General features: G+C 39.8%; 1 protein-coding gene across 2 annotated transcripts; it reads left to right on the top strand.

Annotated features, from left to right (window-relative positions):
* The first annotated feature begins 1611 nt into the window (after positions 1-1611).
* Positions 1612-17619, top strand: pld2 (phospholipase D2). Of its 2 annotated transcripts, none has more exons than XM_029519558.1 (24): positions 1612-2052; positions 6369-6532; positions 6619-6746; positions 7447-7589; positions 7742-7835; positions 7939-8004; positions 8092-8150; positions 8250-8495; positions 8595-8738; positions 8833-8916; positions 9086-9164; positions 9272-9382; positions 9474-9677; positions 9802-9958; positions 10087-10205; positions 10474-10587; positions 12352-12456; positions 12871-12959; positions 13217-13330; positions 13492-13538; positions 13835-13969; positions 15065-15218; positions 15368-15485; positions 15572-17619. In XM_029519558.1, the coding sequence occupies exons 2-24, from the start codon at positions 6400-6402 to the stop codon at positions 15794-15796; spliced, it is 2868 nt and encodes a 955-aa protein (XP_029375418.1). In that variant the 5' UTR covers positions 1612-2052; positions 6369-6399; the 3' UTR covers positions 15797-17619. The 2 variants fall into 2 exon arrangements, with proteins under 2 accessions (XP_029375418.1, XP_029375419.1); XM_029519559.1 differs by lacking the exon at positions 1612-2052 and adding an exon at positions 2058-2187.
* Positions 17620-20342: the final 2723 nt, after the last annotated feature.

The raw sequence follows: 20342 nt of genomic DNA, 5'->3' as shown, positions 1-20342 counted from the left end.
TAGATTGGCCTGCTTCCAATTTGCACAATGTCAGTAAAAACGTGGTTTAAGGTTTTCATTGTTTCTAACGGGGCAATGTATGCAGTGTTATCCACCTACTGGGTGCCCTACACATGTGAGTGGAATCACAAGGTAAAGATCCCGCAAATCATCAAACAGATCAAACACTGGAACAGGACCATTACAGATACAAAGTGACAAAAAGCTGATTATCTCTGACGTCTTGTTGAAATAAACATTATCTATCTAATGTGCATACCCTCTTACTATCTTAACGTTCATGTTTGTGGTTTACTGTTTAAAACCAGCCATGGTCAATGTTACACTAGTAGGAATCTGAGAGGGGCATTCTCATAACAGCTGTGCACGGTTTGTTCATATGAAAAACAGGCATCCTCACATCATTGGAATTGTAATGAGATTATATTATTTTGATTGATTTTGATTATTTCAATAAAATGAATATTGTTATCAATGTTGTAAAAGATGAGGTTCACTTGGTCACTTAAAATCTTATTTCATTCCTAAAATAAGCATGGCCAGGCTTTGTGATGTCCTATTGGGTTGCTAAAACACCCATCTGACTTTCTAAGAGCGGCAGAATGCCACCATGTGGGGTGAAACTGTACTACACTAAAACAGATCAGGGCCTGTTTCCCAATAACAGCACTGCCCTCAGGCCAACTTTCACACCATGATGATGGATTATTCATAAAGCTATTGTCTATCTGTCTGAAACAACAATTTTCTAATGTTTTCCTTGTTAGCGTTCACTTAGAAATATTTGCATCATTTATATCTGAACACCAGTCCACCTCTGGTAAAACTTTCCTCTCAAAAAAATTGTGTAGTTTATGTCACTGGGCTTGCAAGCTCCTTAAAATAAAGACTAATATTACCACATAAGGGAAATACATGAGAAGCCTGAGGAGGCAGATAAAGAGAGATAAATGATCATAATTTAATAACATTAACTTATTTATTTATTTATTGTCTGCGTGTGTCCCCATAGTTTAACACCACAAGATGTGTCAACTTTTTGTGATAACGATGCACTTTTCGTCTTGTAGCCAAACGTTTTGTTTATTTAGTGCGTGTCAGTTTGTTAATGCTGTATAATGTCTGTTTGTCTTCAGCTTTAACCGGGTCGAGGACAGTGCAGAAAAAAATGGCTTTGTTTTGGATCAAGTAAGAGTGTGGTTGGAAGTGAAAAAAAAAAAGAAAAAAAAAAAAGACTCCAGATTCATGTCCATTTTTTGTGTCGTCACATCCGGGACCTACAGGTTTCTGCACATGCTCAGGTGTTTTAACCTGCTCACGTGTCTCCAGCTCAATAAAAGTACTGACATTCACATTAAAGTTTTCCTGCTATGTCTATGACTATGCTAATGCCAAAAAGCGAACTTCGTGTTGTTTTATTTAGTTGATGGGTTAGAATCTAAAATATGTAACTGTTGTTTTGTCTAAATACAATACAAAAACAATACTAATAAAAAAAAAACATGCTAGATTATTTTCTACTCAAGCTTTCATGTTCGAAAAACTACCCGGAAATGTCGCGATATTTGGCGTCGTTGATGTCTGAAGATAAAGTAAAGATGGGTGCAGTGATTACCCGCCTGTCTCTCCATCTACACTCTGGACACCCAGTCCTGACTTGTCCCCCCCAACACAACCACCTATGTGTCCTGTCACATTCCAGCAGCTGAGCTCGGATCCGGTCCATTTCCTGTGCGGAAACTAGCTCGTTGTTGTTTTTTATATGAACATACTACAAATCTCCAGATGTTCATCCCCTCCAGAAAAACGAGGAGAGCAGCTGTTGGCAAAAGTCTCGGTCACAGATTGGCCCTTCCTTCCTCTGCTGTCCTGCTGGACGGCCAATGGGAGGGACTAAAGAGCACCTCACCTCCAGGGGGACCCGGACTCTTCCTGTACACGGTGCGCGCTTATATGGACCCGTCCAAGGCCTGAATGTCTCACCACGTCCCCGTCTTCGCGCCTGTGAGGGACATCCACCCGAGCTGAGCATCTGCTGCATGTAAAGTCACAGTAAGTGTCACTCCTGGGCCGATCGCTTGGCCGCACATCTCGCCCCTCTGTCGGATGAGCTGTCGCAGCTCTGCCGGCTCAGGCCGGTCCAGATGCAGACATTTCTCCCCACCCAGGCTCGGAGACGGGATCATAGTAAGCGTGTGTCGGTGTGATGGCGTGTGTGTGATTTTTGCGGTGTAGTTTTGAACATAGTTTCTGAGGAATGCGGCAGATTAGGAAAACCGTGGGGAAGGGTGGAGACAAACACAATTAGCCCCGGTGACTTTCACTCTCCGCGGCGGCGTTGACCGTGATTTCCCGACTGCTGGACGCACTTCGCGGCTGCAGACCTCGTTCCCACTGCGGTGGAGCAAAGATTCAGACGTGAGCTTATAGAAAGTTAGTCCGATGGCGCAGCAGACATACACACCCAACAAAATCCCACCGGCTCTCTAATCAAAGGCTGATGATTCGTATTTCATATTCAAAGCACTGGTTTACAACACGTTTTTATTGATTGTTGTCAGAAAAGAAAAAGAGCAGTAAGGAGTGACATTGACTCTGTTGGGAATCGCTGTTTTGTGGTTTTGGTGATTTGGGGAACTCCGATGGGGGCCGGCAGGAGGAGTTGACTCCATTGTTGTAGTCATGAAGGAAATGATGACAAATATTTGGATTATGGCCTTTGATTGCCCATGTCACTTAAGTGACATTTATTTTGCTGAACATTTTCTTAAAATGGTCCTTTCCGTGTTTCAGATTGATCAGATTAATTATGTACAGATGCTTTTCGCCCCCCAGGAAAGAATATGCATTTGTGTTTGTCTGGGTTATTTATAGGAAATGTTGTTGTTTTTTTTTTTTTAATTGCTCCCCGTGCACTTTGCTGTCTGCTTAGTAAAATTTGCTTTGAGTTGAAATTGTTGGTCTTTTTACATTTTAAATGCAGGAATGTAATGCTTTACACAGGCCATTTATGAAAGAATCACATCATATTTAGCCATGTGTAAGGGTTAATCATAAACTAAGAATACATTAATAAAATGAAGCCAGTTTTATGATGCTCTGACACATGGGAACAGTAACATTACCAACCTTATTAACCTTAGTTTTCTCTCATCTTCTATTTACGCTTTCAAGTCTATTGCATTTGGAGGGAGGCTGTTTCACCTGTAAGCACACACAGCAGTGATGGAAGCGTGTCCTCATGCCATGAATGCATCTCAATAAAGATAATTCAAGCTGGTGCCAAGTTGCTGTATAAAACCCAATTGTATGATATATGTTAATTTTTTCAATGGGATAAGTTTCTCTCTGTAGAAACATAAGACAATCCCAGTAACTAGTGCAGCCTGTGCAACTTAATCATTGTCAGCCTCCAGACACATCTATGTTTCCGTGTCCATTTCCCATGTGTCAGCGAGGTGGCTTTCTAAAAAAAAATCCACTGGGGGTCACTTAAATATTCCAGTCCTGCAATAAGGGCCTTTTTAATTTTCATGTGCACTTGTGTTGACAGTATTTCCTAGGTTATCCATTATTGTCATGTCTTTGAGATATTAAACAGAGAATTGGAAAACCGTTGATACTTTACACACTTTACACACACAAATATTGAAACTCACATGATTCCTTTAAGTTAGCTGTTGGCTTTATAAGCACCCTGTCTTTGGCCGCTCTCTGTCCTCTTGGCAGGCAACCCGAGTGGGTGTGGTGAAGTATTTCACAAAAGGGAAACCAAAGTGAATAGTTGAGACAGTTCAATCCATCAAGCTAAAAAAAAAAAAAAACAAAACAAGACAATCTAGTCAGGTCAACTCTGAACTCCTTAGCCTTAAAGAGGAAATGTAATTATTTTTCCAGATTTATACATACTGAGTTAGTGCATACTTTTCTCATTCAAGCCAGTGCTTCACATTATGTCTGATTCGTGGCAAGTAAGGACTTGCTTTTCATCTTCAACTATGTTTGAAGAGAGGACAAAAAGTCAAGAGCGTAAAAACTATCCCATTGTTTTGCCAACATATCTATCTCAACAACTGAATTTAAATGGCAGGTTTTGCCATGCTACATGACTGACTGGTCTAAAAAGATCTGGAAACAGCAACAACAAGAGAAGGATGGATAGAGAAAGTGCATAAATAGCCTCTAAGAAAATATTAAACTAAAATGGACTTTTATAGTAATCAAACCCTAAATGATTCTTTTCATGGAAATCGACATCTGGTGAAAATCTGCCTCAATTGGAATGAGTCTTTTATTTTTTTTGACAGGTGATGGAAACTTTGACAGGAGGTTCTTACTGTTCAACAGTAAGAACATACAAAGTAGAATATCTAATTGAAATATGATATCTTATAAATAAACTTTTTTTCTTATTTTATGGAGTGGTGACTTTAACAAAGTAAGGGGATGTAATTTCAGACCTCAAGCAGTGTATGGGTAAATTAATTATATGCCTCTTGTGGACGAGTTGCCAGCCATTACTGCAGTCCATCTCTTCATTTGTGACTGAGGGCAATGGAAGTTTGGTTATTTTATCCCTTGCGGTAATATTTCAATGAACCAGTGGGAAGTGCTGTAGTAGGGATGATTCCCTAAGTAATGTTGTGGTTCAATATCTCCAATTTATTTTAAAAAAAAACAAAAAAAACCCTTTCAGTGTTTTCAAGAGCTGTATCAGGTTACATTTCACCAGAGGGTGCTATAACTGAAGCAGAGGGCTACAACTTTTTTAAACTCAAAAATATTTTACTGAACTGAATTAAATGACTGAGGATTCTTTTATTGTAACCATCTATTACCTGTCCATTGTTTTTATTGCCACTCCTCAAGTATTTAGTTAGTGCCATTGGCTCTTGGCTGCAGCAGTACAGACTCCAAACTCACCCAGTGTTCAGTATTACCTCAGCCTTTACCAGCTCATTTCTTGCCTGCAGTGGGCAGATGGGAAACACTCTGGGTAGACTCTCATGCTATAACATGATGCACCATTCAGTTAGGTTTTTGTTTGTTCAGATGCTTACATAATTACAGTAGAGTTCAGTCACTGCGGCGTATTTGCGATATTTTTAACAGGACATGATGTAATTCTAGTTTAATTGATGCAGTGTTGGAGGGTCTGGATTGAGCATTTTTCGAATTGCCTGGCTATTTCAAAACATAGAAAACTGAAGATTTTTTGCTGTCTTTAGTCTAAAAGGTACTTAGTCATTCGTAAACAGCAAAATATGTTACAGTTGTATTTGTAATGGAATCAAAATTCTAATCGAAGACTGATATTTGTTCTGTTGTCTTCTAGCTTAAACTTCTGGTCTCAAACAGCCTCTCTCTCCTCTCTGTCAGAAACCGACACACACACACACAGACACAAACTGTGTCATTCATTGCCCAGGAAACACTCAGCCATTCAAAGACATCTACCCGCACCCTATACAAAAGGGTTCACACACACCCTTTTCTCTCACTGCCAGCTGTGTCCTAGACCTCTCAGATTTCGCAATGTTGATCATCCAATCAACAGGTAAACAACACAAGATGCCTGCAGTGTGTTAAGGCTCTGTGTTATTGTCATTTTAAGAGTGGTACTTCTAACATTGTCTGTGCTACTGAGCTCTACTGGAATGCCTCTTTCTGTGTGATCTGGATGCATTTTTGAGGACTAGGTACACTTTGTGCCTGCATTGTTAAGTCATTTCATTTTCAGTAGCACTGCAGAAATGTGTTATCACACCTAACTATTTTATGTTCACTGACTGCTGATAGCTGGAGTGCTGGTACGCTATAACCTAAAACTACTATTTCTCTTTATAGTACTGTTGTTGCTTTTGCTATTGTTGCACTGTACACCTAATGCGCTGCTGCTGCTACTTTCAGTGGTACGTCTCCAAACACTGCTGATACCACACACCACATAATGAAATATCAAGAGATCCAATGAGCTCAGTCAACTAATTGTTTCTAGTTTAAAAAGAAATTACAATACAAGCAAACAAATGAATTCTAGATACACTAGCATACACAGTAATATAAAATATACCATGAAATAATTATCTACTGCTTCATGAAAAACATTGTACTTCTGCCTTTGCTCCTATATTTATTAACCTGCATAACCTGTTAGTGCTGAAATATTATCAGGTGTGTGACCTTCTCTCTGTTGAGGTGTGCTTAAACAAAATGTTTCATTAGTTCTTATGCATTCAGATTTTTTTTTGCATCTTATGTGTGCTTATTGACTGTTTTTTTTTTTTTTTTTTTTTTTTTTTTTTTTTTTATTGCACGTCTGTACGATATCACAAAAGTAAACCTCCACCTGCCTCTTGTCTTTGCAGCAGGACAGCTGGCAGGTACAACAGCTGTGCGATGACCAGTCCAGAGGATGTGATTGAGCCAGTGGCTCTGACCTCCACCGCACAAAACCTGGGCAGAAGGCGCTTTTCCCATGACCTCCAAAATCTGAGCCCAGATGAATTAGACAGTCTTATGTCCAGCAGTGGTAAGACAGTAACCCGAAGAACAAAGAACGTCAACTGAGTGAAGCAGAGGATTTTCATGAACATGTCTTAATCTTCCAAATCACAGATGGCCGTCCTTTCCTTGTGGTTCATCGTCTTCCTGAGCTGAAGGAAGTGGGGGTCCCATACTTAATTCCTGGTGTCCCTATTACATGCAAAGTGGACAACACAGAGAAATACACTACCCGCTCAAAGGTATAATTTTTATCCTCAATGGAAAAGGTTCCATCTCACAACAGCTTCTATTTTTCAATGTCCTGCAAAAAAAATTGACTGACCAGTGATCACTTTTTTAACATTAACTGCACTCTGAATTTAATTTGGCCTTGGAGTAGTAAACGTTGTGATGGTGTATTATTCAGTATGGATCCAGACATGCACATTGCAGCTGCATGTTGCAGTTTATACAAACTATCTCATTAAATAATGCATGTATGAGTAACAGCTGAGTTTTATTTGGGTAGTGATGCACTGATTTCCCTTCCGGTGTCCAAACACATGAAACTTAAAAAAAAAAAAAAAAAGTGAAGAAAATTAACATTGTGTCAGAGCTTCTTTCTAGTTTTAATTTGCTGCTCATATTTGATTTAATTTTACACTGCAATGGACAACTATAATGAACACTGAGTATGTTAACTCTTGTTTCTTTTGACCAAATTAGTGAGTTAGCAGCAAGCCTGTGTCATTGTCCAACCCCTTGTGTTTTTGCCCTGTTGGACATTGATGCAAGAAGGTTGGCCAGAAACATTTATTTGGGGTTTTGTTCACCACTGAATTTGTCTGATGGAGTCAAAATGTAAATAAATGATGATTTATGATATGATGAATTTTGATTTCATGAGTATTTGATTTTCACCTTTTTTTACAATCATGCTGATGCATTTTGTTGATCTAGGTCCATGTAGGCACCCTGTACACTGTGCGGCTAACACATGGTCCTTTCCGGTGGACAGTAAAGAGGAAGTACAAGCACTTCCAGGAACTTCATCGAGACCTTTACAAGCACAGGATGATGATTCACTTGCTGCCTCTGGGAAGGTTAGTGTAACCAATATATTTATCTTGATCATGCAAATCAACCTCTCACTCCAAGAGGCTTGCCATTCAAATTTGAATGATAGGCTGCTTTGAGTTTTCACTCACAGATTGCTCAGTGCTGAGTGTTTTGAATATTCAAATTTCTCTGAAAGATTTGCAAAAGAGAGGCAGCAGCTGAGGACCATGTCAGAGGAAATGCCCAGTCTGCATGGGACTGAACGGACCAGAAGGACCTCCAGCAAAATGGTATCAAACGCACCAGTCAGACACATGAATGCAATGCATAATAAAAAAAAAAAAAAAAAAAAAAAGAAATAAAATATAGTTGATACCTCCTCTTCTGTTGCAGAAATACCTTGAAGAATATCTAAATGGTCTACTGGAGAACAGATTCTACAGGAGTTATCACAGCATGGTAATAGTAATGACACAAAAACATTCATGACACACACAAAAGTGGATGTCATGCAGCATTCTCACACGTCTCCTGGCTTTTTTTCAGTTGGAGTTCCTCTCTGTCGGTGCTCTCTCTTTTGTCACAGACCTTGGACCCAAAGGCTTGTAAGCAAACTTTGTGAAAGTGTGTGAAATACAAGAAAAAGTGGGGAAGTGGCTGAGCTCATGAAAGAGGTTTATTGTGCATCATCCCACTTGTCTCAGGGAGGGGCCCATTTTCAAGAGGTCGGGGGGTCACCGGATCCAGGGCCTGAACTGTGCTGGCCATCATCAGTTCTGTTTTCGCTGGTCACGTCGGTGGCTGGTGGTGAAAGACTCCTTCCTGATGTATATGAGTCGAGACAACAGCTGCATCAACTTTGTGTTACTGTTTGACCCAGAGTTCAAAGTAAAAGTAGGCCGTGCTCACACAGACACAAGATATGGAGTCTGCTTTGAGAACTTCACTCGGTAGGCCAGAGATGTGTTTGCCCATATACCCAGGATTATAAATTTTGGCTTATGTTGTTCTAATGACACACAAATGCATTTACATGCATTCTTGTTTAGGAGTCTCATCATCAAATGCAGCAGTTACAGACAAGCTCACTGGTGGAGTCATGAAATCAACCAGCTGGCAGAATCCTCTGACTTTCTCAAAGTGCAGCGCTTTGAGGGGTTTGCACCGCCTCGTGAGCATACGCCCACTAAATGGTCAGATCTGTTGTATATCTGAGATTTGGAACTACTTGGCTCCAAATCTTGTCCTTATTCACTTAAAGTTGTGGTTTGTTGATGTTGTTTGAAGGTTTGTGAATGGAAGCAGTTACTTTGCAGACCTGGCTGATGCTCTTGAACATGCCAAGGAGGAAATCTTCATCACTGATTGGTGGTAAGTGTCAGAAAATACTGGGTTTAGTGAAAACTTGTTTGATGCTTGTTCTTTTGGATTAAGCTCAATCTAAATTTACTGACATTCAAATATTTTAGCTCCAGATGAAGGGCATTTTTATTGTGAATAATGAAAAACGTATATAAATGTGATATGTCTTTCTACTCAGGCTCAGCCCTGAAGTTTTCCTAAAGAGACCAGCAACTGATAACTACTGGCGCCTCGATGAGATACTGAAGCGTAAAGCAGTAGGGATTCCCTCTGTCTTCTCAAGATTTACATTCTTTTCTAATTACCCCATTGCCTCTGCTGATAGATTTTTACTTGTCACTTCTCTTTGATCTTTTTCCTTCAGGAACAGGGAGTCAAAATTTGTGTTCTACTGTACAAAGAAGTAGAACTAGCACTTGGCATTAATAGTGAACACAGCAAGAGGACTCTTATGAATATGCACCCAAACATCAAGGTCTGTAACATTGCTGTATTATTTTAAATCAGTAGCCAAGCAAATACAAGAAACCTCATCTCATGAACTCTGCCCCTTCTACATTGTCCAGGTAATGCGACACCCTGACCACGTGTCGTCTGTGGTTTTCCTGTGGGCCCACCATGAAAAGATGGTGGCCATTGACCAAACAGTAGCCTTTGTTGGTGGCTTAGACCTGGCATTCGGCAGGTGGGATGACAGCCAGTATCGACTGACAGACCTGGGGATGACACCCATTAGTCTAACTGAAGAGGAGTCACAGGGAGATACCGGAGTACGAATGTGTATTTTGAGTCTGTTGATAGCTACTAATCAAACTTGAAGAAATTCATATAAGTTCATAACTCAGTGTGTGTTTATACCCCTTGTAGATGCTAACATGCCTGTATTTTAACTAGGATAATGCTGTGGCTGATGGTCCAAAACCATCAGAATCAGTTGAGAAAGAAAAGCCGAACCCTGACAGTCTTACCGGGAACACTAAACTGTGGCTTGGCAAAGACTACAGCAACTTTATCAGGAAAGACTGGGTCCAACTGGACAAACCGTTTGAAGGTACCTTACCCAATTTCTTTTACTTTCTCTCTCTCACACACACACACACACACACACACACACACACACACACAGAAACACACATTGTCTGAACAGAGAACTGAGGACTGCTTTTCATTCTTGTGCAGATAATATCGACCGAACTCAAGTTCCTCGCATGCCATGGCGTGATCTGTCTGCAGCCATTCATGGCATAGCTGCCAGAGACGTAGCCCGCCACTTCATCCAACGCTGGAACTTTACCAAGGTCTGAATCAAGGGAAAGTTATGTCATTTGAAAGTTACCTGGGTTTTAATATATTTGACATGAATAACTATAAATTAGTATAAGATTTTAAAGTTAATTTCAGACATTGGGACATTATTGCTCCTCTGCAAACAGCTTTACAAATGAGTCCACAGTTAAATAAACCACCTTATTAATCACTGGTACTAAAATCAACATTTACATCAAACTTGATGAGCAGCAATAGCAAAATTTTGCTATTCTTCATTCATTTGTTTTATTTCTCTAGATCTTCAAAAGCAAATACAAGGATGACTTCTATCCTTACCTTCTTCCCAAGTCTCACTGTACTGCTGACTCTCTCTCATTCACTGTGCCTGGGTCTAAGAAAGCCAAAGTACAGGTATGTATTCACACACCTTTACCACAATGTTGTCAGTATTTGTGCAATGCCTTCCAAAAACTGTGAAATTTCTTGAGGAAAACAGGAAAAAAAAGGAAAAAAATTTGCATGTGAGGCTTGAAGTCAGTTTATGTTGGATGATTTAAAGAACAAGATGGGGTATTATTATTTTATCAAGTTGCCATATCTCAGTGTTAAAATGTCAATAGATTTAATGAAGAGATGTAAAACATAGACCATGAAAAAACATAGATAAGGTTTGGTGCTGAGTGCAAAAGAAAATCTACCACTCCAGGGTTGTCATAGTGCCAAGTACAGTTATCTGGGTAATGCAGTGTTTTTCAGCCTCCAGTCACCTATACAAAGACCGTTCCAATGAGACCCTAGCAATCCAGATAAATCAGCCTTCTCAGAGATAAGCTTCATACTTGAGCCAGCCAGCGAAATATTTCAAATGTGGCCTAATGTACATGTGCCAATGAGACTGAGCCAAAAGCCTTTTTTTTTTTTTTTTTTTTTTTTTGGGTTGGAAACTCAATTGTCTAGAAAGCCAATAAATTCCCACATTTACCATTCATAAAAGAAACCATGCAGTTAACCATCTTCATATTAATGAAGAGAAATTTGTGAAACGACTAATTACTGTAAACAAACAAAGGGATTTGAGGCCACTCCTCCCTTCCAATCTGTATTGTACATTGTATGACAAAAAGTCCAGATCCAGCAGGAAATCAGACGGATTTATTTACAGTACAACAAAGAGACTATTCTGGCATTTGAAATGCAGCTAAAGTCTTCAGAGTAGTTTGCTGTGGCAGATGGTGGAACAAGAGTAGAGCTTGTGGAACAAAATCACATCCAACATGTTTATCCTGTTCACTAAAGCCAGAGAAAACAAATGTTCTGCCAAGGACAGGATGGAGGACAAGTGAAAGTTTTCACTTTGCAACAGGCTTCATGGGAATTGTGATAAAAAAAATTCTGAGAAACACCAGCATTAGCAACACAACTCACACGAGAGAGGGCGTTTCACTTTGTTTTAATCAAATATCAAGATAAAGCTGAAGATGCTAGCAGCTTTATAAAGATGCATTCATCAGTTTTTGTCCACTAGAGGACAGAATAATTGCAAAACAAGGTGACAAAAACCGAACTTATTTCTAATTAATTTAATGGACACAGTCCTGATTAAACTGGAGAATATCAACAAATTAAGTGTCACTCAGCATCCTATGGTTTTCAGTTAACTAGTGTTTAGTAGCAAATAGCTTTTGCTGTCTATTTTCTCGGCCAACACTTGTGTCGAGGTTTGAAGCCTGTAACCCTAACTCTTGCTCTGATCATGTTTCAGCATCAGAGGTGCAACATAGAGGTGCAACAGGTCTGCTCTCGCTTTTTGTTCAAGCTGAATTCCTCAAAACAACTATCTTTGTAAACTGAGCAGACACTAATGCAAAAGGCAAAAACTCAGTGGATCACACTACAAAAACGAATGCAGCACTTTTAAGTTTTAACATGCAGAAAATCAGCTGAAGCATATTATTCATACACCAACAGTTGGATGTTTGAATTTACTGGGTGACACAAAGTTAGGGAAAAAGTGTGCGTGTGTTTGTGTTAGATTAAGGAAAACTAATGGTGGTATTAAATATAATAATAGCAAAAATGTGAGCTCATTCCTCTGAAATGTTCTGAAAAACAGCAGATCCTCATTATATCCGATGACGGGCAGAGTGTTTTAGTAGATACTTCTCATTTTGTCAGGTGTTGCGTTCGGCTGATCGATGGTCAACTGGAACCTGTGAGAGTTCAATTTTGAACGCCTACATCCATACCATTGAGAACAGCGAGCACTACATCTACATTGAGGTAAGGCCAGCTATTCACAAAGTAACAAAATAAAGGATTTGTTTAACATTTGAAGATTAAGCAGACATCCAAATTCTAAAACATTGGGTAGGGGCTATGTTTTTGTTTTTTTGTTTTTTTTAGCAATTTTTTTGAGATGCAGGACATTTGTGTCCTTCATGTTAGTTGCTGATCTATTTTTGGAGCATATGGTGGCCTCCCTTTATTTTTCATGGTTCTTTCTGTGATACCTACTTGCATACTATTTGGCACATTAATTTCACATGACTGGCAGAGTGGGTTTCCAGTGTGTTTGCTAATAATTAGGTTTTATGAGCCTGATCAGTCATTGCTCACTCTCTTCCTTGCCAGCTACCTGCCTGATTTAGCCCTCACCTCATACCAAGCCACCATCTGCTTTTTCTCTGACCTTAGAATCAATTCTTCATCAGCTGTGCCGACAAGAAGACCATCCATAATGGGATTGGGGATGCAATTGTGAAGCGAATCTTGCGTGCGCACAGGTCTGGCTGATGTGTACCATATTTATGTGTCTTTATTCACGTTGGTTTTTTTTTTTTCTGTGCTCAAGGTGGCTAAAGACACATGAAATCAGAGAGTGCTTTTCAGCATTTACCTGTTTGACTGAAAAGACTTAAAACTAATTTGTCAAACAAATCATAAAATAGAGATATGATTGAAATGGGCAAGCAATCTTATTATTATTATTTTTTTTTTTAACCGCATACAATGAGCATGCTGGCATTTTGTCCTACTGCAGAGAGCAGAAGAAGTACAGAGTGTTTGTGGTGATTCCTTTACTTCCTGGATTTGAGGGAGACATCAGTGCTGGTGGTGGAAATGCCATCCAAGCTATTCTGCATTTTACTTACAGGTGAGACCATCATTGTTTTGCAGTCAGAAACGAGCTCTATAATTTAAAACAACCACAGGAAAAAGGATGGATATAGCTTATTTATGCTTAAATAATTGCAGGTTCCCAATCATGACATCATATTAGTTAGTTTTTGTTTTAATACAAAATTAATCTTATAGGACCATTTGTCGAGGGGAACACTCCATCCTTTCAAGGCTTAGTGAAGGTGAGTTTCCAGTCTCTTCCCATCTGTCATTTAAATTCAAAAATCCCATCTCCCATTACAAAATGCCACCTGTCTCCTCTCTAATATGAGTCTCTTTCTTTTCCCTTGTGTTGCTCCTTTAAACTGAAGCTGCTGGTTCTAGGTATCTGATTACCAGTCTCCATTTTAATCCTCCTTCACCTTTTCACATCTACTTCAACTGTCCATATCTCGATATGAGTAAATCTTTATACATCTTGTCTGTATTATTATATTATTGCTTGGCAGTAATCCCAGTTTGTTTTTTTTTTCCCTAGTTAAAGACAAGTGGACAGAGTACATCACACTCTGTGGCCTGAGAACACACTCCGAGCTTTCTCAGTCACTTGTCACAGAACTCATCTATGTTCACAGCAAGACCCTAATTGCCGATGATCGCTGCTATATAATTGGTGAGTTATGGTTTAGCTGTAGCAGCAGTGTGAGAAAATTTGTGTGTTTTAGCTTCGATCCCCCCCCCCCCCAAAAAAAAAAAACATCAATTATACAGTACAATATTGAGTGTATATATAGATACTAAATTATTAGACTGAATGATGAAGATGATGCTGCTTAAGTAGAATGCACTAAATAACAAGAGCAAATGATGTAAATCAATGAACAGTGTTATGTCTATTGAAAACATGCTCATGCAGTAAAGATCTTATTTTGAAATAGCTATAATTGTTTCAGTTCCTAAAAATATACAAACGTTTGGATTTGTATTCAATCAGACCCCATTGTTGATGTTCTTTATAATTCCCATATTGATTTTATGTACATTCTGTAACTGTCACTACATAGTAATTTCATTCTTGGTGGTAGAGTCTGTCCTTCGCATACTTCAAATTCCCTTCACACTAACAAGGGATTCCCAAGGAACAATGCATGCAAGCAATCCCACGTTACTGTTTGTAATTTCATCTCCCTGACGCTGTTAACTCTCTCAATCCTACACTGAAGCTGTATCAAGTTACTGCAAATTCAAACTGAATATTTCTTCACACTAAAAGCATTTAACCGTTGAAACATAGGGTGGCCTCTATAGTGAAGCATTCACAGTTAAGCCAAATGAAAACATTCAGTGTTTGTTCATCAAAAATGCAACCAGGACTGATATCCTCAGGACTATACTTGCCACAACAAACTGAGTAGTGTTAAAACCATGTCATTACATCAAGAGACTTAAATCTTTGTTTGCCAAAGTAGAAATTCTTCTACAAACCCCATTATGCATTATGGTTATTGGGGGATGGGGAGGGGTGTACCTGATTCCCAAATAGACCATAGTTCATATTATCTAAAATATAAGGTTGTAACATTTAATCTAAAATCAGTTCATTACCTATAAATATAGAAATGACAAAGAGCTATAGCTGAAACAAGCACTAATTCTGAAGAGTACTTACAATATCATTGTTTTTACATTCTGATAGTGACTTAAGGTGTTCAGAGGAGGGATACCTTTCACAGTTTGTAAAAGCTTGTACACTGCGCTTGTGTTCCAGGATCAGCCAACATCAATGACCGCAGTATGCTGGGCAGTAGAGATAGTGAGTTGGCAGTGTTTGTGGAAGATGAAGAGAGGGTCGCTTCCATCATGGGAGGGGAAGAGTACCAGGCAGGACCCCTCACACTTGCTCTGCGCAAAGAGTGTTTCGGGTCAGTACAGTGAACGAATGGACACTACCTTCTGATGATAGCATTGTAAAGGGTGTTAAAGACGGAATATGACCTGTCTCTCATAGAAACGTCAAAGCCAGCTTACCTCCTGTTCTGAACTTTTGCCTGCTATTTATTTTCCTTTCAAGTGTTCTTGTTGGAGCTTCTACAGATCACAGTATCAATATTGATGATCCGATCAGTGATGAATTCTTCTTCTTGGTCTGGAATGCAACTGCTAAACTGAACGCCACCATTTATGACAAGGTATGAAACAGGATATTGAATGATCTTTGAATATTTTTATTTTAACGGTGTTGTTTCAGTTTTCTTACATCTCCTCGGTACTACAGGTCTTCAGATGCCTTCCCCACAACAGTGTTCACAATATGCGAGAGCTGAAGGAGTACTCCACCAAGGAACGTCTCTGTGACACAGATGCTGACCAGGCCAGAGAGGAGCTGAAGGCCATCTGTGGGCTGCTAGTCCACTTCCCCCTGAGGTTCCTGTGTGAGGAGAACCTACTGCCTCCACTAGGCACTAGAGAAGGCATGGCTCCTGTAGGACTGTGGACATAACCACAACTCAGGCCAGATCAGACCACTAGACAACAGGAAAAGCCTACTGAACCACAGGCTCTCCCATGTAGTTGCCATGTAGCAAATTATACGAGTACTCTAAGTAGTTACAGGCCTGGGACTTTAGCAGTGAAGAAAGGGCATCACTTTAACACAATGTTTTAGTTCATTACTAATGTATTTTTTAAAGAATTTTTTGACTGATAATAGCTAGTCTGAACATAACCACCCAAATATAGTTTTTTAAGAGGATTGGTAAACTGTTACAAATTTGGATTGTTCATGGTGGCAGTGTCCGTCGCATAATTTTGACGGTGCAATCTGAACATTAGGACTGGTACTGGTGCAAGATACAAAGAAATTAATGTGTGAGTCAAGAGTGGATTGCAAGGTTGTATTTGAAATCAAACATCTCAGATGATCTGGGAACATAGTGTACATTTATTGGTGCAAGGTTTTGGGTGGGTGGCTCTCTCTCTCTCGTTCTGTCTCCCTCTACCTCTCTCTCTCTCTCTCTCTTTCTGTCTCCCCCCAGCCCCCCTTTCTGTTTCTGTCTCTCTCTCTCGCTCTCGCTCTCGCTCTCTCTCTCTCTCTCTCTCTCTCTCTCTCTCTCTCTGTCTCTGTCCCCCCCCTCTCTGTAGCTCACTCTCTCCCTTTGAGGCTTCACCTCTCACTGCAGTGCCAGCAAATCTGTCAGAACATTTGTGGTTGTTATGGTGACGGATATAAAGAGATGACTGGATCGGAGCTGAAATAAAGGCTGGATAGGACAGAAAACAGAGAGTGCTGATAAGAGGGAGGGATAACTTGCTAAATCAGGATGGTGCACTGGTAAATAGAAATTAATAGGTTGAAAAAACATCAACTGCTTTTGTGGAAGCAAAGTAATTTTAAAATGTTTTTGGATTTGATATGGTCAAGTGGAAAAGCTAAGTGAAAGAAAGAAAAGGAGGATAATTAAAGGGTGCTGTACTGTTAATTGTCACCTTCGGTTTTTTTTTTTTTTTATATATATATATATATATATATATTTATTTTTTTTTTTAAAGAGTCACCATGACAACCACAGAATTAGAACATTCCACTATCATCTTGGTTTTGACAAAGCCGTCTAAAGCACAAACATTTTGACCAATGCAGTTTCAGCTATTTCCATATGATTGTTCCTGAGCTATTTTTGTGTTGCACGTCCATACTATATTAATACAATTACAATTATTAAGGTGCATCCCATTTGGACATAGCACTGTAACGGATCAGTGACATAGTTTGGCTTTTTTTTTCATGGCAAGTTTACAGAAGTACCAAGTCATATTTTCAACTGAGCCATGTTGAGTGACCACTGAAAAATCTGAATAAGTCTAGCACTGGAAGGTTATGTAGCATTGGTGGAAAATGTATGCAACTGCCACTATTATATTGACTGTTTTGAAGAAAAAAAAATCATGTTGTAATTCAACCAAGGATACAGTTGACTCGAACTTCCTAATTTAAAAGAGGATGAATTTGACCAAGTAGAAGTAGGACAAATAGATTGAGATTGAACACCAGGGCAATACAATTTACTTCAAAAATATTTAACCTGTTTTAGAATTTCCTGCAAGACACGCAGGCTTGCCAAATTTTATCACTGCCTCCGCAAAGCACCAGTACTCACATTTTCGACTTTTGTAGAGTTTAGATTTTTAGAACAACCAGCAGAGAGACAAACACGAAACACAATTTGAATATTAGGATTGGGAATATTTGGTCCATACTTTTAAGCTTTTAGAGGTGATTATCAGATTTTGGAATGTAAGAAATAAACTTACCCATATACTTGAGGATGAGTGCTTCTTTCCACCTGAAGCACCATTCACAGAAGAGCCAGGAAACCATCTGTGTTTAGAGATGGCACACTACTGCCTTCAGAACTATACTACCTTCCCTTTGGAAGGTATTAAAAAGCAACTAATGTATTGTATGTATCAAGAAATCACCATTTTTTTTTTTCTCTTGTGAAGCGCAAACTTCTTCCCTTTATTTGTCTTCTTTCCACAGAAAACTTTGTGATATCATGGGAAACAACGTTAAAATGTTTTGGTCATTCATTATAATTTTTATTTGACTCCTAGCCAGGATTACTAACACATCTTAATATTATATAATATTACTAATAGAAACTTGTATTTTTTTTTTACTCGTGCCTATTTTGCTTAACAGTCACCATGTGAATATCTTTTGCACACATATCTTTAGATTATTAACTTGTAAAAACTAATGTATAAATTCCTAACACTCAGGGGTAAAGCGATAAGTCACCTATACATGGTTATGAACAACTTGTATCCCACTTTCCTCTTTTCCTCAATAATTGTTTTGTTTGTTTGTTTTTTTTGTTTTTTTGGGGGGAGGGGGGATTTCAAATAGCTTAAAAGAATTACTTACATTCAAAATTAACTTGTTTCGGGGAGAATATATAAAAACATTTTATTAAACTGCATTTGCATATGACCATAAGATATATTTTAAACAATACCTTTCTGTACTTTTAAAATTCCCAAAGACCAAGGAGATGATATGATTAACAAAACTGTAATGCATTGTCAGTAACTACTGATAACATCTGGAATTATTCTGTAAAACATTGGTATGACTTTTCCTGTTCATTTCAGAAACATCCTTTGCTATCTGTGTATTCTTAGATCAGACAGCATACTTTAAAAAGGCAAATTAGAGACTGGTGGACATAAGACACTGAATATGTTTTTAGAGAATATACCCATGAATGAAAAATAAAATTCCTTGCCTATATTAATGCTGGAATTTCCAACAGATCCATTTCATTCTCAGTTGTTGTGTTTCTCTTTTAATGACAAACCAAACTGTTGCCCTGACCTCTCAGCTTTGGAAAAGTTCGTGAACTTTTGGGGATAAGGAAGATCTGGCTAAGTTGATCGTAAAGCTGTCAGCGTGGCAGAGACACCAGAGCAAACCCAACGACTAACCATCTGTAAGGCGAAACGCCTTGACTGTAGCTGGGACTGTGGATGGCTTATGGCAGTGCATTCGCCCTGGTTAACTAAATTATAGGGTGTGTTCAGTGACCAAGGCCGCCGGGGGACAGGTGTGTCACCGGATGACCTCCGTAGTGGCGCCCTGAGCGGGCAGAGGAAGTTGGGTAGGTTGACGTCCACTGTGGTTCGCAGGTAATTTGTCCCTAATGAAGCACCGTAGCCGTCCAAGAAGCGAAAACACTTGAGGAGTGTGTTGTGCAGCCAATCGTCAGCGCAACCCCACAAGACTACATCAAGGCAGGGAGTGGGAGGGAGGACTTGGGAAGCAAAACATGGCGATATAACAAGTTTGGCTGTTAGCTGCAGTTTCAACTACAACGTATTTTACAGCGTCGGATTACATCTACAAGTTCATAAAATCTGGGCGCCAGAGAACGACGGCAACGAGAAACTTGAAAGTCGAGGGCCCCGGCTGACAAGTCTGACGGTGGCTGGCGAGAGCCGTAGTGCCTGCCTGTGAGCCTGTGTTTTCCCCGGAAGGTTGGCAGTGCTAGGCGCGACTGTCAACAGAGAAAATGGATGAAGAGGGAAAGTTTACAGTGGGAAAGGCTGTTTAGTCCCTTAGCTTAGCCACGTCGGCTAGCCAGTTAACGTTCGATTGGTCGCGCGCACCTGACTCGGCGTTCTGGAGAACGTGCGCTCCTGAAATTGGGGAATATTTAAGTCGCGTTCACAAGTTTTGACAACTGCAGACGCAAAGAACCGTGTTTCGATCCAGGGCATTATTTTTTAATTACTCGCACTTATTCCCCGTTGATATTCCGAGAGGATATATAATAAGGCTAATAATGACAGCCTGGTAGTCGGTTCTGGTACGGTGCGGACGGACCCGGACGCCATCACATCAGACGTTGCGTTCTCCTTAAAAACAACCACTGCGTTGCTGAGTCGTTAATGTTTCATACTTTATCGGCATAACAAGGAATGCTTCGGTGGCACACCGGGCCTATTGAGTTTTTTTTTTCTCCCCTTGAGACGCATCGTTTCATCAAACACAACACTGACTGGATTGTTGTGCGGCAGCTGAGACGCGGCGTCTCGTCAAAATGAACGCAGCAAGGTGTTCAACAACAGTGGCGGTGCACTGCATTGAGAACCTGCCAGTAGTTGGAGCGGTACGGATGGCCGGCTAACTGTCGTGAACAGTTTATTGAAATATCCTTTTTCACTTGAACCTGCTTGGATCAGATACCGCAGCCGGCATTTCTGTGAAAGAACTGCGGATAACATTACAGCTCTCGGCCAGAGTTGACGTGAGCTAGCCAGCTGGGTGCGTCTATGGCAGCTCTATCTGCGATGTGTCTGCTAATTTAAGAGCTACCGTGTTATTTCCACAACAGTTTCGGCGTATTAACAGCCCGTTTGCAATATTTCTTTCTCGGAAGGCAAGCCCTTTCAAGCTTGTCCAAGCTGCCATCGGAATTTTCCTTCGGTACTTCTTGTCATATAACTGGCTAACTTGTTAGCTAACGATATAAGTTTCGCCAGCT

The sequence above is a fragment of the Echeneis naucrates genome, chromosome 14, assembly GCF_900963305.1.
Source record: "Echeneis naucrates chromosome 14, fEcheNa1.1, whole genome shotgun sequence".
NCBI lineage: Eukaryota > Metazoa > Chordata > Actinopteri > Carangiformes > Echeneidae > Echeneis > Echeneis naucrates.
The sequence above is the reverse complement of the archived record's forward strand: the minus strand, read 5'-3'. Positions and strand labels throughout refer to the sequence as shown.

Coding starts and splice junctions, on each gene's coding strand:
- pld2 (XM_029519558.1), top strand. CDS start 6,400: ATGACCAGTCCAGAGGATGTGATTGAGCCAGTGGCTCTGACCTCCACC. Junction 6,747..7,446: donor AATACACTACCCGCTCAAAG/GTATAATTTTTA, acceptor TTGTTGATCTAG/GTCCATGTAGGCACCCTGTA. Junction 10,588..12,351: donor CTAAGAAAGCCAAAGTACAG/GTATGTATTCAC, acceptor TCATTTTGTCAG/GTGTTGCGTTCGGCTGATCG.